This window comes from Perissodus microlepis, chromosome 7, assembly GCF_051167445.1.
Source record: "Perissodus microlepis isolate ML-2025 ecotype Zambia chromosome 7, ASM5116744v1, whole genome shotgun sequence".
NCBI lineage: Eukaryota > Metazoa > Chordata > Actinopteri > Cichliformes > Cichlidae > Perissodus > Perissodus microlepis.
The window spans coordinates 58,919,497-58,943,077 of NC_140467.1; the positions used below are offsets into that span (position 1 = coordinate 58,919,497).

The window sequence follows — 23,581 nt, forward strand, 5'->3', positions numbered from 1 at the left end:
TGTGTGAGCTGAGAACACCTGAAAGAAGCCGGCTGTTAAACACGCTCATCGGTTTCTTGGCAAGCAGGACATGTCTGCAGCTTTTAAATAGCGCTCTCTATCATGTGCTATACCTGCTCGTCTCAGCTCTCGCTGGCACTGGAACTAACAACAACTGTCTGTAACTTCTCTCCTGGAGGCAGGTAGTGTACCGTCAGGCCTGCCCTCCTCCCCCTCAACTGGTCAAGTTGTCGTCATTCATCTGGCTTTTTTGTCTGTCTGGAAACAATGTGTAGCCTCCGGCTGAGGGAAACAAGCTGTAAAAAAAACCCTCACAGGCACTGTATGCGTTATTTTCTACTGCATATTTAGCTTCACTGTATTTATTTTTAATGCTTTGGCTCTAATACTACAAGTATAGCACTTTTATAAATAAACTATTTGTATACACTATATACTTAGTGTTATATAAAGCACAAAACTGTGTCTACCATCGTCAGTGTCTGAACGCCTGAAAAGAGGAAATGTTTGAATATTAATTTTGCCAACGTTTGTTGAGTAAGTTTGTTTTATCACTGAGCAGAATTAGCTCTGGTGGAAACGCTGCGTTTTTGTTTTTTTAGTGTTGGACTAACTCATGTTTATCTGTGATGACAATATGAGAACAGCTGTGCAGAATTTCAAAATCCGAGGACATCCTGAACTATGCTGTGACATCGTCCAAAGTTGCCCTTTCCTACATGTAGACATCTTCCCATTAGATGCATTCTGACAAATGGAAAATGCTCTTGTTGGTCTAGGCGAGGGTGCTGCCTTGTTAGAGAGCGCAGAGAAGCTCTGCTGGGAAATGTAAGAAAAGTATGGGGTGGCTGTGCAAGTGTGAAAGCAGCTATAGTTAGAAATGTATGGGTGGACAAAAGCTTTACATAGCAGCTTCTACAGGCTTGCTCATACTATGATCTGCACTCAATGTGTGCTTTAAAATGTCTCACTTCTCTTTATGGTCAGTGGTCAGTTACAGAGGCCGTGACCCTTTCATACATTCAAATCCAAAAGGTATCCCTTTTATCATTTCCCTAAATTTAGGGATGTTTTGTTAAATATAAATAAGTAATATTTATATGTACCTTACATTAATATATAAATGAGTGCATACCCTATCCGCTATATACAATCTTTGAATGTAAGTATAACGGCTTATCCCTATAGTTTGGGTAGTTTAAGTTTATTTTGGTCACTACCGATTAAAAAATATGTCCTAGCAGCTACTATTAAAGTTCCACTATGTTTAACAGCAAGTTGCTTCTTTGAACATGTGACATCTTCTGAAATGTCAAAAATCAAGATCCATTGGCAATAAATGAGAACAGTAGCGTCACTAGTTAGTAAGGTTTTACTACTCTGGACCTTATATAATGTCAGTGAGAGTGGACATCCCTCACGTGCTCATCTCAGGGACAGAACCCTTACCCATCTGTTGTTCAAACCTGTTGTTTAGAAGGGGAAACCTCCCTTCAAGCCTTCAATGTGGCATGAAGGGAGCTGGGGAAGGAAACTAAAATACTTTTTTTAGACAGAAAATGAACTGAAGAGCTGTGCTGAGGTCTAACATAAGAAAATAAAGTTTATTTGTTGAGATTATCATTTATTTTGAACTGTGATTCATCGAAAAATAGAGTTCACGAATGAAAATATGGCGCTAGGAAGGAGAATAATACGTGCCCTTTAAAAATAAAGCATATTCAATCAATATCTTCTACTTTCAGCTGCTTCCTTTAGGGGTCATCTCAGTGGATCATCTGCCTCCATCTCACCCTATCTGTAGCATCCTCCTCTGTCACACCAACGCTCTGCATGTCCTCCTTCAGTTCATGGATCTTCTTTTTGGTCTTCCTCTTATCCTGCTGTTATTAGGAGGCCTATATTCACTATCCCTCCTTTGCACACGTCCAAAACCATCTAAAACTTGTCTCTCTAACTTTGTGTGCAGGCTCAATATATAAATTGGTCAAATCTGAGAAAAGCTATGACTTGGCTCTTGACTCTGCTTTATATATAAAAATGCTGGAAAAAATAAGGTAACGGTGTAGCCCACATCTTTTTTGTGCTCATAATGCATTTTTGCTCATAAGTACAGGAGGAAACTACATTCAAGAATGAAAAACACATTTGAAATCCATTAAACACTACAACCAAAATAACCTTATCAATTTGAAACATTTTTTCCCAACAACTTTGTTATATAGCCAACTTTGAGCTTGAATATAAGAGAATATTTCAAAAGCAAAAATGCATCACTTTAATGTCTGAAATGCAGTGGAAGAGAAACGAGCATTGATTTGCTGCATGCCTTATCTGTTTTCTGATAATTCAGTGGAAAAAAGAGATTATAGCAACTGAATGATCTGCCTTTTACTTATATTTTGATAACAGGCTTATTCCTCTAGCTTTCATTTCTTTCATGGTCGAATAATTGGCAAATATAAAATATCAGATTCTATTTACTCAAAGAATTAAAACCATGATATTGCTGAGTGAGTCAGGGCTATATGTATATACGTAGCTTGTACCGATCAACTTTGACCATTTGCTGATGACATGAGCCACATGCTCAGTCCTGATAATCATGATGTCATAAAAATAAGATTTTCCCAACACCAACTTAGAGCAAAACACGAATCAAAAATCAAAATATCATTGATTTGGAAACTTGAACAACTGTTGTTTTCACAAAGGAGATGTGCCAGAAAACTTCCAATTGCCAGAGTTTTCAACAAACCCACAGGCATCACATCCTGTCACCACGGCAACTCTTCTGATGGTCTAATTCACACATCTCTGGAATTACTCAGTTCTGTGTTTCAGCCAGTGATGTTGTTGACAATAAGACATCGCTCTCTCTGAGACAGTCCAAGGAACCCACAGCCCATCACACCCAAATCAAAAAAAGCTTACTGCTCCAAGTTTACATAGAATTTGAATTTTTAATTATAGTTTGAGTTTCTTTTGAAGTTGATTTGGTTATTTTTTTTAACTGTTTCTCAGCCCTGAAATTTTTATGTTGCAATGATTTTTGAGATGAGCTTTAGTGATTTCCCCCGCCGACACAGCAAAAAGCTGTCACTACAACTTTTCATGTATGACATGTAGTTATTTGAGCCGCAAGCCGTAGTTTCTGTAACTTTTAAGGTTTTCGTTTTCTTCTTTTGGTGGTAATATTTCCATCTTTTGAACCAAAAAGCAAAGCTCCTAATCTATCCACATAAACTATCATCAACTATCAAAAGAAAACTCACTGCACTAGAGCACTCGTCGTTTCGAAATGATCTTCAAACCTCAGTAGATGAAAACTCTTGGCTTTACAGGGTTTTGTTTATATCTTGAGACTGTAGTAAACATGACTTGATTGCATTTTTTTTTTTGTAGGGAAACTGTCAAATCATATCAGATTACTTTAATAATGGTGAGCCACCCACATTTCCCCTCCTTTTCCGCATCTTCAAAGCATCATCCAGACTCAACTGCTGCATGTTATGAAGAGAGCTCTGAGGAGAAAGGTTTTCATATTTCTGCCTTGTTAGGACTTTTAGCTTTCTATAGAGTGAGGAGCCTGTATACTAATAACTGTGGATATAGGATATGTGTTTGTGTATGTGTGTGTTTGTCTGTTTTCCACACCAGGTCACTAAGGTCCTTCTGTAGCTCTGATGAGCTCAGCCTGAATCTGTTCTTTAATCTTTACAAACTCCTGAAAAATCTTTTAGTGTTGGGAAACGTTTCCCCCGAGAGCTGAGCTAGACAGAGAGATGGATAGCAATGAGAGAAAGTGAGTGTGCATGGGGGAAGATGGGGGGTTGATCACTTTGTTGATCAGGTTTACACTTAAACATCTCCCTCCTCTCTCCAATTCTGCCCTTCAGCCATCTGTTCATCACATTGTCACCTCACATTGACCTCCTGCCTGATCTTTCCATCAGTATTCCTAAGCCGTTAGTGGAAGGACTCCAGGAAGGGGATGAGGCCACAATTCATCTGCTTGCTCAGTGATGGCACGAGACTGACTGCACTGAATCTGTTTGACAGCAGAGTTTAAACTCTTGTGTCCTGATTCTCTGAGAAACGAGAGAAAATGCTTTTTCACTGATTATAAAACTAGACTATTTAAAGTATGGCCAGCCTTTAAAAACACAGTTCTTGTTAACGTTGGGGTTCTCAGAATACTAAAACAAATACATTCATAGAAAAAGAAATTGATTATTTCTAGATTGATTCTTGCTTTGACTGCTGTGAGGCCCAAACATGTTGGTGGGTTTATTCAACCTTCACACTTGTCCCTGATTCCTGCTGGACTGTTTGACCTCACATGGGGTTTTGGACCCCCCTGTGTTTAGCTAGCACCACAGGCAGGCAGTGGTGAATCCTGACATCACAATAACTCCCCGTATTAACAACTTGCTACAGCAATTAGATGGACTGCAAATAATTCCCATTCAGAAATTTATAGTAAAAAATGGTTTATATATTTCCTTTTGGTTATTCCCTGAGTTCACCAGATCCACCATAGTGCAGTCAAGGATCGTCTTCAGTTACGATCCTCGCTGTAATGTGCTTCGTGTAACACACAGCTCAAAAACAACACTTAATTTCTCATTAATACAATGAGCATTTAAATTGGCCAGAGGTCCCCATAAAACATAATGATGGCATTAGAGTTGTGGAGTTAAGTGTATGAAATGAACTTACCCACTTTGACATGCCCTCCAGCGTTTTTCTTACCCTTTAAATTACTAAGTTGAACTCAATTTACAGACATGTTTTTTTCTTTCACTTCCACTTTAAACAAACCAACAAATGCAGCCTTATACAATTAAAAATTGATTCCTGGTGCACCCAATGCAATTCATAATCGCTTATCTGCAAACTGTAACATAATTACTCTTCTACAAAACGATATTTCGTCAAACGTTTAATAAAAGAGAACAAGCACTGAATGGTTAATTCATATTTTTATGGATTCACTCTCATCCTTGTCCATCAATTAACAGCTTCCTATTTGCATCATTATGTAACTTATGCCTTACATTTTATTGGATTGTTTCCTCCACATACACAGTTTTTGCTTATAGTTGAATAAATGCTCAGAGTAGAACTGAACAGGATAATTGATTCTTGATCTTTTCATCTAAGTTGAGTTTCCTCTCCTTACTTCTGTGTTGTTTGTTATTGTTCTATTGAGCATTTGTCATGCAGTGAAATTGATATTTTTGTATGAACAGTTGCACAGTTGTATGTATTGGTTTTGCCACCTGGGGCTCTCCCCACATGAATCGAAACAGCATACCAAAGATTCAGCGGGGAGCACCAACGAAAGCCTCCCAGAAGAAGAGTGAGCAGACATTAGAAGTATGATTAATAAGAAACCTGAAGAGAAGAGAGATGAAGGAAAAGGAAATGCCAGACAGGAGTATAGAAGGCTGGAAACTGTAGCAAAAATGCAGACTGTGTGCATCAGTGATTTTTTTTTCTTCATTTTTTTGCTTAAAGGTCAGCGGATGTGTAACCCATAAGTAAAACTTTCTCACTAACAGAAATGCTCACTTCTGCAGTATTCACAACTGCCAGTATGGTGTTAGAATCATCTTTCAATGAGCCACACGGAAGGAAGAAGGCAGACTGCCCCTAATTTCAAAAGGTGTTAAACACAACCTGCACAGAGGTGACGTAAAAACCTGAGAACAAAACAAAACCAAAGAAAAACAAGAGAAATTACAAATAGGAAGCCTGAACTAAACTCAATGGGGAATGCAAAAATAAGAGGTAGTTCAGTAGACAGCCTATGGGGCTGCAGGGAACGGACAAAAAACGCACTAGGAAGAGAAAGGTAATAAAGAAGAGGTGGATGCCCTAAACTTCAAAATAAAACTGGAAGTAGCCTGAAAGGGAGCCAAGAATGAACAAAGACCCAACATGGAAGATAAGAAAAGGGAAAAACCTTCAGCAACATAAAGGGAGAAAGAGACTGTTGATCATTAGAAAGGCCGTAACATAGGAGTCCAGACTTAAAAGGTCACTCCCATTAAAAAAAAAATAAAAATGTTTTATTCACATAAAACGTATGACAAAGGCTGACACTATTGTGCCACCTGCATGTAAGGCGTGTTAATAATTGTGGTACGCAAAGAACAGCAGAACTACACGTGTTAACTAAACAGCTGACGTTGAAAAAATGTCATCATTCAGCTACCGACAGTAGTTTTAGCGTTTTGCATAAATTGTCCAGCAGATACGTTGCAACAGTTCTCATCCGGTGCCTATAGTGTGTTTTCTAGCATATAGCCCCTATTTGTACACTGCTGGAATGTTGTATTTGGTAATCTTTGACCTTTTTAGGACCAGCGGGAAAAGCAGCAACAGTGTTACAACTTGTTTCCACCCACACATCTCTAGTGCTCTTTTCTGAGCTTGCACTGGCCTGAAATTGATAAAATTTTGCAACTAAATTGAATACACATGCAGACTTGATTGCACTGAAGATGTACGTCTAGTAGAGGGAGGATATTATAAAGTGAGGCAAGTTAAAATGTATCTTTTCATATTATCAGATATATTGTTGTTTATACATTTAACCAACTGATAATTAATGCCAGTCAAATTATTAACACATTTACTTTAAATCTGTCAAGGGCGCCTAAATAATAGTCAGCATATTTCACTTTTGTTTTTCAATTTCATGCCCAGGCAGTCAACCCGTGTTGTAGGGTATATTGCACCATTCAGTCTGTGTAAGATTTATAGGAGCAATATAACCGATAACTCCTACTTAATATCGCCCGTCCCTCCTCTGTCTCCACCGTCACTGTTGTTCAGCTCACTTTCTTTCCGTTTATGTCTCTCTACAATATGAGGTGGAGTCGCTGTGAAATTCCTGCTACTGTGAGACATTATTTAGGATAATAATGGGTGTATGCTGTGTAATTGCATAATATCTGCAGAACCTTAGGCTTCATGACTGAAGCTTGATTACCTCCGTGTGTAGGGGGAAGCTTGTATAATTTCAGTCCCATAATGCACAATCAAGTTGGTTCATTTTCTCAGGACAATCTATGCAATCAACATGTGTTGCTTTTATGAGGTTCTTGACGTGTGTGTGATGTTTGGCCTTTGAAAATCATATTTGTGGGGCTGTGGGGGGATTTGAACACACACAAAACAAAAACTTTTTTTGTTTTTCTCAAATTCTGCACCACTTCTCTGCGTCTCTGTTGAAGCCTCGCTGGAGAGTACAAAACTAATCCTGGTTAGGAAGAGGTTAATGCAAAGCAGTAACATACCGTCCATTCGTTTTCTGCTAGACCTTTTTTTTAATGTATGAAAGAGGTATGAAAAATGGCTGCATTTAGTGAGAAATTTAAATGACGTTGTTAACGTTATGGATATCGAGTGGAAAGCTTAGAGGGAAAAAATCCAAATCCCCAAATTGATACCTACCTAACGAGCAGATATTAAAACCAAGACACTAAAATCAGACATTAAAGAAAAGACCCACAAACTTAATGCAAGTAATTACATTTTTATAATTTAAAAGCCTCCACAATTTCCATTAAAATGTGGTCGTTCTGGGGTTTTTTAGTCAGAGAAAAAATACGAAGCTTATAACTTATAACTAATCCAGTGATTTCTTTTATGTGCAAGCAATACAAACATGAATTACTGAAAAAGCACTGCAAAGTCACAGGACTCAAGATCATCAAGGCAGTTTTCATTCTTTTTCCTGTCCTTCAAAATTTGACCAGAAAGATTTTCTGGTTTTCTGGCAGAGGAAGAAAATCAGAGTTACTGCAGTCAAATATTTAAATCCAATTTGAAATTTGACATTGATATTCATTACTCTGTACTTGTTAACAATGACCTGTTGTCAACAATATGCCTAATTATATCTATTTTTTTAATTTATTTGCCTCTCAAGTCAAGAATAGTGTGTCTTAAATGATGTGTCTCATTCTTTTTGGCAACTGGTTCCTTCGAGTACATTTATTATATGTATGTAAAGCCATTGATGAGCAAAACTATAGTGATTTATTTAATTATATATAAAATTTATATAATACATAAACATTGTTTATTCAATTATCTGTTTGTCTGGAGAGAGATAATTAACCTTCTTATCCTCTCATAATAAACTACATAAAGCAGTTATGCTTCTTAACTTTTTGATATCTTTTTTTGGCTTTTTCTGGCAAGTTATGCTCTTTAAAACTGTCTTGTGAATTATTCCAGTTAATGATCACCTTGGTCAGAACAGTTTCTTTAAAATGTCACTTGCAGGTTGTGTGAGAGCTTCTTTAACCATAACCATGTGTTGATCTGTTCTGACCTGTTCCTGCCTATGAAGATGTCCTTTTATGCTGCACTGGACCATTTCACAGACCAATAGTTTAGCTGTGTGAAAACACACCCAGTGTGAGATAGATGCCCTTCCAGAGACCAAGACATTGGAAAAGTAAGTTTAGCAAGTTTTATTGGGAAGAACAAGTTTGTCAAGGATAAACCGTGTCTTAACTCTTAGTTTGCAAATGTAATGGCATCAGCTTGGTGTTCGTGATAGTCAATTTTTCATCTATGAAAAGCTGTACTAAATATATAAGAGCATAGGAATGATTTCGAACTCTATATAACTGTTGCAAATCTATTGCAAAAGTGTTGTAAGACCATCATGCCTTAGTGTTCTTCCAACAATTTCTTCATCCTATTTTCCTGTCCTTTTCCTCAGAGATTCAATAGCAGTGCCAGAGCACACAGAGTTTTATCTGTGCAGTGTGAGTGATGCAGTTCCTTTCTCCTGAAGAGAAATGTAAATAGTACCGGTAAAACAGCCTATTTTCACTGGGGGAGTTTCATTTTCAGCCAGTATTAGCTCATAACTTAGAACCAGGCTTCATCTAAAATCCATGGAAAGATCTATATTCCTTCTCTGACTGTAATCCCTGCTCTCTCTTCTTCATGTCCATGGGCATGATTGCTGTGATACATTTCATATTGCAGCAGGATGACTGTATCATGGGGTTTGGAGAATAGGACGTTGCTCCTCTAAAAAGATGTGGAGCCCATTACCCTCCCCCTTCCGCTGAAGATTAAATGGATCACGTAGTGGAAAAAACACTGCGGTCACCTATTAACCATCTACTACTCTTATTGCACTCCTCCTACAATCAAACTTTCTCTCCGTTTTCTTTCACTTTTCTTCTGCTTCTTTGCCTTTCTCACTACATGTCTCTCTGTGTCTCCAGGGCGAGTATTGTCCAGAAGAGAGTCATCTATTTCCAGGATGAAGGCTCTCTCACCGTTCAACTGTGCGAGAAAGGTAATAACAGCTGCCCATCCAGTCTTTCTTTTCATCCTTGATTGCGTATCATGTTGCTAGTGTCCTGTGCTCTACGTGTAGTTTACCCCCCCTCCGTCTTTGGAGCACATTACCTCCCTTTATTTCATACCATATTTAAAAAAATCTCAAACCAACAAAGCCAGCTGGGGAAAATTGTAAGGACAACAAATCCTGGATGTCATGGGAATTTAAATATTGCTTTCTGTTTCACTGCAGAGCCCAGCCGTTGCTTTCATGCTACCTGTGATTTCATTGCAGAGAAAAATGGCACTCTAGCTTCCTAAAGCTCACAGCCAGCCTGATAAACACTGCGCTCTTGCGAGACAATAAGGCGTCAGGACTCTCTCAGCTCTGATGCACACATTTATTGTACAATAAAAAAAGAGAGCCTGGACGAGTGGTTTCTCAAACTTAATCTCAGGGGAATTTTACTTTCATAAAATCCTCCTTACCTCTCCGAAATCTAATTTTCCAGGCTATTATGCAAGCCAATCAAGCCGCCCTGTTTCAATTTGCTGACGTAAGTTAGGTGTTGTGAGTCATCCTGCTATATCTTAGATGTCAAGTGAGGCTTTCTTTTTTTAATAATTTGGTGATTCATAAATATTCAAGAAATCCCCTTGACCTACCTTTGCAAAACATTGGTCCTGGGCAAAATATGAATAGTTATAAGTCTGAGTTAAAGCTAATGTGTCATTTTAATTACGGTTTATTCCGGGGATGTAATTTTGTGTCATTCTCGGTGATTCCAAATTGTCAGTCGCCAGGTAATTTATGCAGGTGTGCATTTATATCAAACCTTGCACGTCGGTGTGTCTGTTTGTTTACTCCAGAAATGTGTTTTTTAGGATTAATCAGGGCCCTGCGTCCCGATTAACCTTAAATTTTTACACCCGAGTGTCATTTTGTTTGTGCTGTCATCGTCGCATTCTGTCTCCTCGTAGAGGGTGAAGCTACGCAAGCTCCTGCCATTGAGTGCTGTGCATGTGGAACCGCCAAGTACAGACTCACCTTTTATGGAAACTGGTCAGAGAAAGTACATCCTAAAGATTATCCAAGTGAGTTCAGCTTCTCAACTTCTTCTGACTGATGCATACATGTACACAGTGCACTCTGGTACCTGGAAATGCTCTGTAGGTCTGCATGAAAAATGTATAAAAGTATTGTAAGATGGCAGCGTGATGACAGAAACAGTAAAAAAAAACTGTTTGATAATTTGTGGCTATTGACATTTTTTTAAGTTCACTACAGCTCACAGTAAATAAATAAGTGAATAAATAGGTGGAAGGTGCTGGGTTTGAATCCAGTTTACATGTTCTGCTTGATAAAAATCCCTTTTTAGCTAGGTAGGTAGAATTAGCACTGTCTTCATCTTGATGTCTGAAATGTGGTTGATGTGTAGCCCAGATGGCAGCCATTGAGGATATGAAGTGTATAGCATTCCAAACTCAGCTTTAGGATATGCTTGTCTTATACACTCACAACTTGGCAAGTGTAAGTACGCTGGTATAGACACAACAAACAAGTCTGTGTTCTATGAAGGTTTAGATGACATATGTCTATATACTATTTGGTTTATAAAGGTTTCCTCATGGTAAATGACAAGATTTCACTAAGTCTCTGTATACAGTCTAACACATAACGCGTGTACAACTGTAACTTAACCAATTGTGGTAACTTCTGGTAACTGAAACTGCTAGTAGAAATAAATTAAAGATGTTAAACATGAGCACAGAGTCAGGATGAGTGAATGAAAGAACTGAAACAAAAGTTTTCTTTTAAAAAAATCATAAACATGTTGTCATAAGCTTCAGTGAGTTACGAGTGTTCCTGACTTCCTGTGTTGTAGGACGCGCCAACCACTGGTCAGCTCTGATTGGTGCATCCCACTCCAGAAGTTACGTGCTGTGGGAGTACGGAGGCTATGCCAGTGAGGGAGTCCGTCAGGTGGCTGAGTTTGGCTCCCCCATCAAGATGGAAGAAGAGATTCGACAGAAGGTAGGATTACCATCATACAGATTCTCTGTGGGTTCTCACCCACTCGGTTTTTGAAGTGTCAGTGTTATTTTCATATCTTTTCATATGATCCTTTCCCATCATGTTGGATTAAAAGTTCTAGTGGCACGACACATCAAAAGTATAAATAAAAACCATAACAGTGTATATATGTATATGGTATAATCATCATTTGAGGCGTTCAGGTTCGAGGGCTATTAAAACGTACTGTGAGATTAATGACAGGTTGCTCGAAGAACAAGCTGAAATATTGCTCACACACACCAACACGCACGCCGAGCAAACACACATTTTCAAAGCTGCAGCTGATGAACGTGCAGCACCACAGTGACACTCCCATCTCCACATCATGTCTCGGCATTATTATCTATGATCTTTCTGCTTATTAAACCAGATGCATATTGACAGCTTTTAATGCTAGCCACTGCATGAAATCAGATTCCTTTGGAAACCATCAGCAAACTTCGTTTGACTGAACTATGCCTTTAGGGGATCGGATATTTTTGGAAGGCATTCACTGGATAGCACACTGGGAGGACGAGCTGTTGTCTCAGCTCTTCTTCTTCGTGTGTGCGTGTGTGTGTGGTAAAACTGAAACATAGCGCAGATAGAGAAGAGTGCATAACAGGACACAGCTGACAGGTTTGCTTGAGCGTGTGTGTGTGTGTGTGTGTGTGTAACCCAAATGCTTGGATGTCTGTCAATATAATATATAGTTTCCTATAGCTATATGCTGGACTACCAAAAGGCATTTTTTCATACATTTATGTACTGCAATTCTTAAAGGAACAGTGATTTTTACATCTTGGGATTAGTCCCAGCAACTATAAGGTGGCGTGGAAGGATTCAACTGCAAATTGCATAGCTTCATCGTGAATTAGAATTCAACCTGCCGTCTATAAATGATATTCATTCATTCACTTGGAGTTTACTTGCTGCAATACGTGACTGAGAACTGCATTTTTCAGACATTTATAATCAGCACAAGACCTTATTTTTATCCTCAATTTTTCCATTCATCATGTAAACTCTTATATGGATGAATTTGTGAATAAAAGGTTCTGAAAACCAGCCTATAAAAGACAAAATCTTTACCCCATCATATACAGACCAGATCATATTCAGACTTTTGTTTTTAGATTTTTTAGTTTCCGTTCTGATGACTCGTGCTTGTGTCTCTGCAGTCCACAGTGTTTCTGCTCTGTTGTGTCAAAACAAGTATTTAGCTTTGATTTAGTAAAGTATAGCTGAAATGTAGAAAAAGGGTAGTGTTTAGAAAAAAGACTTTTTAAATCACTGAATTTCTCAGAAATCAGGGGCTCTGTGGCTACAGCAGCAAAATTAAGCAAAAAATTTGTGAATAAAATGTAGTTATTTGGAAGTTAGACTCTTTAATTACTCAAGAGATGGCTGGAGGTTTCTTCCTGTTAAAAGGGAGTTTTTCCTTCCCACTGTTGCCAAAGTGCATGCTGATAGGGGGTCATGTGATTGTTGGGTTCTTCTCTGTATGTAGGGTTAAAAAGCAAATGCAAAAGTGTCTGATGAGTCCTTCTGCCTTACATGCTGGGACATTAAGGGTATTATTGGTCACAGGCTTTCAAGCGCAAGAGAAAAGTAAAAGATGAGTTCTTTTTATCTTATAACGTCAATAAAATTACATCATCTCGCTGCATCCCCCGCAGCGGTCCATCGACCACTCCTGGATAAACGAGTGCAGCAGCAGGTTGGGTCATTGTAAGGCACTAATGGTAACAAAGCCCAAAGGCTCCCTTGCAGGGTCCTGCAAGCGCTGCAGCCCCAGTCCAGATTAATTCTTCTTACCATAAAATTTCATTTAAGCTCCTGGTACAAGTAACTGTTGTGTTGGCTACACAGGTAGCTAACTGCTGCTGAATGTAAAGATTTAAAGTGGATTGCATGTGGTGGAAATCTGATACATTTGATTCTGACTCTGGTGAAAGGGCCTAAAAATCTCGTTCATTCTGTTTTTTATTTTTTATTTTGGTTGGGGAATATAGCCTCAGTTGCAGCGTCATTTGCCAATAATCATTATGCAGTAACAGAGGATGAGAAAATAGGATTAAAGTTAAGAATATAACTTCATGTAATTATAACTAAAGTGCATTAAAGTTACATAAGCAATCCTGCTCTAAGGAGAATAGCTGGAGCCCGTCGTTCTCTGTCCAGCACCACTACTATAAACACAATGCCCTTTCTTCCCTTTGCCTGCAATGCAGGTGTGACTGTTTAGGAATTTTGTGAAGGCTTCCCTTTGCAAAAAACGAATTAATAAATACAATTTTTAAATAATACAATGATATAGTTCTAGTTTATTTCAGCCGTTTCTTTTATTAATTCCTGTCTCCCTGTTTGCTTTCCAGAAATATAGAAGGAGCAAAGAGCTGATTTGTAAGACCTGATTATAGGATATTTCCAAACTTTAAGGGAATGTCAAACTGAATTTTCAGGTCTAAAGCACAGAATCACACGATGTACTGTGGAAACAAAATAAGGTTATAATAAACAGATGTCATAACAGGTAGACTGGGGAAAAATAAAATGATGTCAGTGATTGCACATGGCAAAAACGTTTGACTGCATTAAAAGAGCCTATTTTGCTGTATACCACTAACACTTTATAATGTGCATTTATTTTACACAGAAATATTCAATATAAATAGTATAAGCTCTCTTGTCCATCTCTCAAATGAGCTGGCAGTCATTTTAGTTTACACAGTGTTTCAGTTTTGCCACCACATTAACATTAACGTTCAGTATGTTAGTGTGTTATAAAACTGTGATTACTGTGATAGAAGACTAAAATGCACTGTCTTCTGATTAAAATGTTACATTAATGTTGCTCATGTGAACTGCTTTGACCTAAAGTATATGGATGTCTCTGTGTGTTTTCTTTCTGCCTCACGCTGTTTCTGTGGGCACTGATAGGTGCGTCCTGGCCATTTGCGAGGGAACAATAGCGTGGTGCTGGTGGGCTGTCAGTGTGGTGTGTGCCTGTCAGTTTAGGTTTGGGCTGTTGTGTGGAGACATTATAAGCTGACAGACAGCCCTAACTCCTCTCTTGGCTGGCTCTGTCTGTCTCTGGGGCTAATAACCACCCTGAGACAATGAAAACTTCAGCCTGTCTCATGGTAGAATGAGATGGCTTGATTGTGTACTGTAGACTGGAATGTTAGCTATTGAGCTGTTGGATGAAACAGCCCGATTGTACACTGGAATGTCAGCTATCGAGTTGCTGGACTTTGTACCAAGTCTTAAAAACTTTTTCTAATACGCCCATGATTCAAAAGGTTTTGTTTTTTTTTTATCGGTGTGTCCTGTTCATGTGAAAATGTACTGTAGACCTGCAGTGTTTCTAGTGTGCAGTCTTTCAATATGCTAGGCTGGCTTATTTTTATTTATCTAATATTTTTATATTCATATCCGTTAAGATACACTAAACCTATAACATATATAAGTTAAAAATATGTAAATACAGTATCAACCCAGTAGGTCAAAAATACAAAAAATGAAAATAGTCATATACAGTAAGAATAAAAGGATTTCCAATATATTATAATTGTACTAGTAATGTATACTAGTAAATTTAATAATATGGTATAAATTTATGGAAATTTTGTGTCATTTGGTTTCTGTACCTTTGTCTCTCATTTCTAAAGAGTTTAAAAGATCTGTAGAGTTATTTGGAGGAACAGATGCTAAATGTAAGGTGCCTTTATTTACAGTGTTAACACAAAGCTGACATTTCCACTTGGATTTAAAAGTGTTTCCATACTTGTGTTATATGATTCAGTGAATTCAGGAACACATTATCAACATTTTCTCTATTTTGCCTTCCCCAAATGATGACTTGCTTTTGTTAGCTGGTCTTTCAAGCATGCAGTGGTTGAAGTTGCAGTGTGTTACACTTTGTTGACTGCCCATGGTCCATATCATCATTCTGTTGGAAAGCTACTTTTGCACTGTTTTGGACTGGCAGCCTGTCAGTCGTATCCTGCTCCTCATCCAGTGTGAGCTTGGATAGCTGAGACAGAGCGGCTACACTACTTCAATAAGTGGCAGTGAAACGGATATTTATGTATTGCACAGTATTTAAAATTGATTCCAAAGGAAAAGTCCACAATATGTGCTGAATGCCAAGTGTCTGTTTCTGGTTTTGGTTTTTGGTTTTGTCAGCATCACAAACCTAAATCTGAAGTGCTATAAACAGCAAATTATCAGCAAATCATCAGGATCTGGTACAGTTTTTTTTTTTTTGGAAAACTTCTAACACTCTCATTTATATGTGCACTGACTAAGATGAATTTTTCTGTTGTTTTAAATGCACCTACTGACTGCCTCAAAATAGCAGCTTGAAATGTGTTTTGATGTTACACTGACGTGTAAGAGGGAGAATGGCACCTCTTTCATGTTGCTCTTTTGTTGTTGTACTTTGCTTGAGGTTGTCGATTCGCTAGTTTTTGATCATAAGCCAAGTCAGCCCATTTTTACACTGCTAGAGATGTTGATGAAAAGAAAGACCATCTGCTTTACTCAGCTTGGAACGAAATTTTGTGATACTGGCGTTTACTATACATGTTAAACTGCAGATAAGTATGAATGACATTTTTCCTTCTTTTCAGTTTGAAAGAATGATTTCATATCCTAGTAATATCCTAAAGGTGAACGGTAGAGAGTAAATTGCTATGGACAGTAAACTGATGATTTTGTGTTTGTTGCACGAGCTGTGTTCCAGATACAGCATCCTTGGCCCCTCAACAATCCTGGCCTTTATTGACATGACACCATCACACAGTTGCTGCAAATTTTCTGTAAATCTTCCATATCACCACATCCATGAGGAGCTCTATTGAATAGAGATCTGGTGACTGTGGGAGCCATTTGAATACAGTGACCTCATTGTCCAAAGAACCAGTCTGAGATGATTTGAGCTTTGCGACATGGCACATTATCCTGCTTGAAGCTGCAATTTCAAAAAATGTGCTTGGTACCAAAATACCAATACCACACAGGGCCCTGTGCTTTGTTATATTAAGCTGGGTTATGTATAGTTGGGTATCTGTTTCAAAAATATATATTAGTTAACTTTCCAAGGTTTCAGGCACAAGAAAAGTAAAACACAGATACACACATACACATTTTTCTTTCAATTCGCTGGGGCATTAAGGTTCAGACTGGGTGAACATCGAAGTGGCTGCTGTAAAGGTGGGAAGCCGACATGGGTCAGTAATCCCTGTCTTAGCTGAGAATCCCAACCATCCAGAGGAGCAATCAGCTGTGGTGATGTGTGGACAAAGCCTTAAGACCAACCTCTCCATCGCAGCGCCAGCCAATGCTCCCCATCTAACAAACGCCTAAGCCCGGCACAAGACAAGCAGACTGGCAGACAGAGACACAGACAGGCCGGGGAGGGGAGATGAGACCTCAGAGCTCTCACTGTGATGATGTACCTACAAGCCAGAACATCTCTGTCAGGAAGGTGCTGCAGCAGAAGACGTCATATACTCTATTAGAAAGTAATGACATGAGATTTAATAACCTATTGAAAGTTAAACACAGGGTTTTCTGTACATAAATATTTAGATGCTAAATATGATGTTGACAGAGCCGCGTGTGTCGCATTACAAAAGAGTGAACAGTTGTGACATTTTTCCACAAGGCCTCTGCGTTCATTAAAGACACGACTTGCAACAGTCCTCTCCTGCTTGGTCAAGCTGAACTTGCCGATCTTGCCGTCCGTCCTCCTCCTGCACCTGGCATCCACTCCCGTTTGCACAAATGCCCAACGGGCGCAGCCCAACATGCATGAGCCTGTGGAAAATTTGAGATAATCTTTGTAAAGCTTCAGGCACAGATCTGCTCATATCACAGTGCACATAGAGCATTATATTGCAGATTTAAACATGCCAGTATCCTCAAGTGCTGTTGGCAGTTTACTGAAGTTAATAAGCTGCAGACCTTTTATAGTACCTGTAATCCTACGACTACACTCAGGTAGAGTTTAAAGGATTTTATTCTAATTTTTTAAAACTGCCATTCCATTGTTTGTTTAATCAGTGTCATTAGCAATAGGGCTGCCACGATTAGTCGACTAGTCACGATTACGTCGACTATTAAAATCAGTCGACGATTTTAATAGTCGACGCTTCGTTTGAAGCTTTGTAAGATCCCAAAAGACGCAGGAATAAGTAATAGGATTTAAGGGTGTAATAACGGACTGAAACAGAAGATGGCAGCACTGCATGTACAAGTATGCCAGCTGCCGTTAAACCCCGAAGAAGAAGAAGCTGTGTCCCAGAATTCATAGCGCGGCCCAGCACAGTTGTCAACAATGGCGGCAGCTAGTTAGTTTTAATATTACTCTTATTATTCTTTCTGGGTCACAAAATAAACGTTTAACATATTTTCAGGCGAGAATATAACTAACTATAAATATCTGCTCAGTTTATCAAGACACCACATATTTTCAAAAGCGCTCCGACGTTTTCGGAGACGTCTGTTACCCACTAGCTCGATAGCTAGCTGGGGGCAAGGCTCACTAGAGCCGGTGAGAACACCGGACACCTGGCTAATCGTTTTCAAACCCACCGCCGTCTTTCGCTACTCAGGTTAAACATGATATATAAGTCACTTAGATAACTTCAAAATGTTATTGTTTGGCTTTTTTTAGTATTTTATTTGTTCCTGAGTAAATCGGTTTGGCTGAGATTAAAGTTAAAGTTTTTACACAGCTGAATAAATGTCAAGCAGACAACTGATCAGAAGTGTAAGATGCTCGAGAATATACTCCGGTGTCCCGTTATATTTTAGATAGCAAGGAGTTTATTAAACTTCACCGAAACAATCTGCAAATTTCATTAAAATTTAATAAACTATCATTTTGTCTTTATTTTTAGTTAGCACATACCTTAAACACTTAAAGCTGTAAGCTAAGGATAGTTATATGAGAGCAGATGCGTGCTGGTGCAATAAACTGTATGTTTTATGTCCAATGGATTTGATTAGTCGACTAATCACAAAAATAATCGGTGACTAGTCGACTATCAAAATAATCGTTTGTGGCAGCCCTAATTAGCAATATTAGGATATATTTAATGCAAGTTGAAGGAATTTAATTGGTAAAACATGCAAATCACCATAAGGTAGTTCCACAGCACAATGTGTTTAATACAGATGTGTGTATAACTACATTTTACCTGGTCTGACTACTTGTGTTGCAAATGTTTGTTGTGATTAATGCATTGAATTAGAACACTTTCACAAAACCTGCTGCCTTCATTACAAACGATGCAATCTGGGAACCCATTATCTGTCACCTGCTGACTTTGCTTCTGGGGACGCTGGACAATATTTCAGGGCTTTTGGTGTGGCAAGCACACGCGTTGCTGGCACTCTCTCACTGTTAGTGAATGCAGAAACATTTTTTAAAGCTAAAAAGTCCATCCATTCCCTCTTTTGCACTTCACACAGACTGTTTATGTGGATGCAACATACTCAAAGGTGATTTACAAAATGCTTCTTAGACTACAACACGAAATAAGAAACGTTGAAGTATAAAAGAATCATATGTTCATATGTTGATAGATGGTTATCAAGATTATCAAAATGCAATTCACCTGGCAAAATGTGAAATCCCTGAAATTCAGGGGTGCTGTGCTACCGTCAGCTGTTGTATCCTTTTAGCCGTAAAGCACAGATGCAGTGTTTGCTTTGGAGTGATGATAGGAACATGGAATCTCTGGGCTTTGTGAGGGCTTGGGCTTGTTTAAAGCTCGATGGGATTGAGATCTGGAGACTAGATTAGCACCTTGTGTTTTTTGTTGATTTTTCTCATTCATAAATTAACCAGCAAGTTTCCACTGTGATGGGGTATGTTATCCTAATGGGAGATCTCACTGCTAAGGGGAATTGCCACTGTAATGACAACATGCTCTGCTTATGCTGGCTACAGAGACATTAGTTGAGGAATGAGGTCTGCAGCAAACTTTAGGTGGGTGATGCATTTGAAAGTGACATCCAGACAAAGGGCCCAAGTTTTCCCAGCAGAACATGGCATTGTAATGAGATAATGCATATCCATTTTGGGGTTTCTGGAGGGCTTGAGCTCGGAGGCTAGAGGCGGGATTCACCCTTATTATGGGCAAACACAGTGCAGGCTCCAGGAAAATATACAGACTCCACACAGGCCCCACTGAGCCACTGGGTTTGGACCTCCTTACTGTCAGGCAACAGTGATAATCACTGCACAGTGTAATCCCATGTCAGGTAGTTTTAATCTGATCAGTGTGTGTTTTTAATGTTGACGTTTCGCTTACGGTTTGGCTGTTTAAATCCTGTTTAAAGACGTGGAATCCTCTTATTGGCAAGTTGTATGGGGCAGCTTATTAAAATTAGCTACAAATTCTTGATCATCCACAAATGATTCCTAAATAACCTTTGGTGCCACCACTGCGATAATAATGCTAAGTGTCTGGTTTTTTACTTTAGTGAACTAAAGTGAAAATCACTCATGTCAGCAGGTTAAGAGCAGACAAGTATGAAAGATTTTTGTCCCTTTGGGACCCAAAAGTATGTTTTAATGTCACCACTCTGCAACTCAAGAAACAAAATTACACGGAGCATTTAATTATTGATTGGTTTCAAATGTCACATGAGGCAGAGAGTTTATAACCATCACATGAATGGAGGTTGTAAAATGTGAAGTGCTGCTGGCCATGGATTACGTTCTCATCCTTGTTAATGCCACAGCTCACGATAGAGGACACAAAAAACTGCAGCTACCAGATTATTACTTCCACTGAAATGCCACGTACTCTCAACCAGCTGTGATCACGTCAAGATCAGACAGAGAAATGTCAAGAGCTGCTGGCCAACAAGAAATTTGTATCAGCTTTAAAATGAATAAGTGTTGGTCACATTTTAATTACCTTAATTTCGTTCTTTGCCTTAATGGTGATTTTACTTGTACACTCCAGCTTACCTCTGAAAGGATTTGTGAATCGCAATCTTCTTCTTTCCGCATGCATTGCTCAGCAAGCGCTTCAGGGCACTGCGTGTTATGACTACAGCTGTTGTCGTGGGAACCATTTTTTTGTATCTTCTTTAAAAAGTTGTTCAGCTTTTAGCACTGTAGGCAGCAGTCAGAATCAATGTTTTTTTTCCTTTTAAAACAGGGACACAAAGGAGGCAGGGGTATAAAGAGAGGTGGACAGAGGGGGTCACAGACACAGGTTTTCGCTCCAAACGTTGCCCTGAGCCATAGATCTGACCATTTACTGCCCTGAGCTACTACCTATCAGACCTCCCTGGGGAAATCTGCTTCTGACATTTTCTCTGCCCAAAGTGACGCTTTTAAAATCTCACTTTCACAAAAAGTTTGAAATGTGTCACAGTGACCTCTGTGCCACAGAGGATGGTCATGGCAAGAGGTTTGTGGCTTTCTGCTGCTAGTCTGAGCCTATTTTCATTATTTCATTTCCTTAGGAATTACCTTTATTAATATCTATTTTCTTTTTTTTTCCCATTCCCTCTTAAAAGTGGACAAACTTTAGTTCCTTAAGTTACTTATCTTATATTTTTATCTTCTGTCTCGCTTTTTGTTTCTCTTTGCAGTTTCTTTTTCGTCCACTTCGTTCAAAATTTAATTATTTAATTTTTTCATCCATCCTTAAAACATGTCTGGAAATTTTATACTTTTTTTGAAAGTTCAGTTTAAATACAATTTAAATGTTTTTAGTATCAGTTTACAAAAACAGTGATCTCATGGTGCTTTATATTGTAGGTTAAAAGTCTTTCTGTTGCGAGGAAGAACTCCCTTTTAACAGGAAGAGACCTCTGGCAAAACCAGTATCAGAGAGGGTGAAAAGTTGGGATGGAGTGGGGGAAAGGGAATGCTGACTCGCTGTAAAAGGTTACTTTCTTCCTTTGCTATTTCAGCTTTTCCAGCTCTGATGTTAAAAGCCCGACCTCACAAGTACTACTGTTGTGTATCGAGTGAGAAAAAACTTAGCTGATCAAAATTAGCAGGCTTATAAGAATAAAAAATAAGAAAGAAAAGTTAAGTTAAGAAAAGTTGTTTGTACAAAGGGTAACAAAGGCCATTAGATGTTGTTCACAAAGCAACCATGGGAGCCCAAATCTGTCAAGAGACTGACGACCATTTTTCAAGAAATTTAAGAGGAAAAGCTGTTGTTGATAATTGGGTCATAGACTCCGTTCTAATAAATAATTTAAATAATTTTTATTTTTTATTTTTGGGAAATTAACATGTTTTAAGCCATTTTTATGTGTTAGTTTCTTTTCCATGTCCCAATTGCCAGTCTTGGTGACCAGTGACCAGGCCTCCACTCCTGGCCGCCGCCCGGCACACAATGCACTCAACCCCTAAGGCCCCTCCTGCGGGTGGCCTGCAGGAGGATGGGCCCCCATGATACAAGCAGAAGAAATGAGCTTTCTCCGAAGGGTGGCTGGCCTCTCACTTAGAGATAGGGTGAGAAGTTCAGCCATCTGGGAGGGGCTCAGAGTAAAGCCGCTGCTCCTCCACATCGAAAGGAACCAGTTGAAGTGGTTCGGGCATCTGACAAGTATGCCTCCTAGGCGCCTCCTGGGTGAGGTGTTCCGGGCATGTCCCACCGGGAGGAGGCCCCGGGGAAGACCCAGGACACGCTGGAGAGATTATATCTCTCGGCTGGCCTGGGAACGCCTTGGTGTTGCCCCGGACAAGCTGGAGGAGGTGGCTGGGAGAGGGAGAGGGCTTCTCTGTTTAGGAACTCTGTTTAGCAGTCTACAGATTTTATGTGTTGGAGATGCATTATAACATGACAGTAAAGTCCAAACTATTTCCAGACCACGGACAACTATCCGTCCATAAAAGTGAAGGTAATATGCTAACCTGCTCTATAGCCAGTCCACAATGGTAGTGCAGAGCTAGAGGAAAATGACCCAGCAGCCAAACAGTGTAATATAATAGTAACAACCAAAGCTTCACTTTCAACAGGTAAGAGAAGCAGAGCTGTACAGGCTTGAATGTTGTAGAGGAAATGTTGCCCTTTTCTGCAGTAGAATTGTTGCCGCTATCTTTCTGCTGCCTCTCACCAACGTTGCTGCCGGCTCTGTGGTAGAATTCAATACATAACGTCAAACTGAAAAAGATGTCACATAATGAGCAGTGTAGCAAATGAATTTCTAGAGGAACTAAAGAAGTTCATTAATTATCTGTTTTTTTTTTTTTCATGTAGCGTATTTATTTACAAAGGGTAATCTCAGTGTTCCTGGAACAGGCCATGACCTTGAATGTCATCTTTTAATTGAATAAACTCAAAAAGGCTTTGTGGCTTCCTATTTTTATTCTATATTCTCAGCTTGTCTTTTTTTATAATGTTACTGTTTCTTCTTGGGGTTTTTGCTTCCTTTTCGCCCGTTCATTTTCTTCAAACACCTCACTGCCTAACTGACTGGCATCCCCTCCCAAACACCCAGAAATGTTTTCCTTTTTCTCATGCTCTTATGAGCATGATCAATCAATCAAAGGCATATGCTACATTCCTTTTATGTAAAGCACACAGCATTTACGTGCGATAAAATGTGCAATACAAATACAATTCCCATCCAATGTCATATCGGTTTTCCAGTTTCTTGACATTCTCATCCTAATGTCAGTTCCTTTTTTTTCTTGCTTTTTCCTTTCTCTGTAATCTCATAGTGTTTGCATTATCTCTCCCTGCTTTGAAGGTCCTTATTTCAGAGAGAATGTCAGAGAAAGAGGGTGGAGGGTAAGATGAAGATGAATAGACAGAGAGGGAGAAGAGGACCAAGAACTCCATCCTTCACTTTCCTCTCTCTCTGCAAAACACTTCACAGGAAATTGCTACAGACGTGCCACTAGACAGAAGGACAGATAGGCAGGCACGCATGCACTCACACACAAAACCACTCCCTACATCTTTATTGCTTCCCATAGAAGTCAGGAGCGCACCGCTGAATAAAGAGAGACAACGCAAGGCGCTCGGAGAGTGCTCCAAAGCTCTCCTTCCATTCCTTTCTCGTTGCTGACATCTGTCACATTTAGAGGCGAGGAAGTAATGCTAAGTGATGTACTTTCTCTGCATGTTCACAAACCGTGACGCGTTGACAAAATGTTTTGTCAACTCGTCACAGCCTCTAAACTCCATTGAGAGAACTGTCTTT

General features: G+C 39.2%; 1 protein-coding gene across 1 annotated transcript in view; it reads left to right on the forward strand.

The window, feature by feature from the left end:
* spon1b (spondin 1b) overlaps positions 1-23,581 on the forward strand; it is a 123,322-nt gene that overhangs the window by 34,624 nt on the left and 65,117 nt on the right. Inside the window, exons 4-6 of the mRNA XM_084936286.1 lie at positions 9,267-9,340; positions 10,306-10,419; positions 11,211-11,359. Coding sequence (XP_084792412.1) covers positions 9,267-9,340; positions 10,306-10,419; positions 11,211-11,359 — 337 coding nt within the window. The remainder of the gene's footprint in view (positions 1-9,266; positions 9,341-10,305; positions 10,420-11,210; positions 11,360-23,581) is intronic.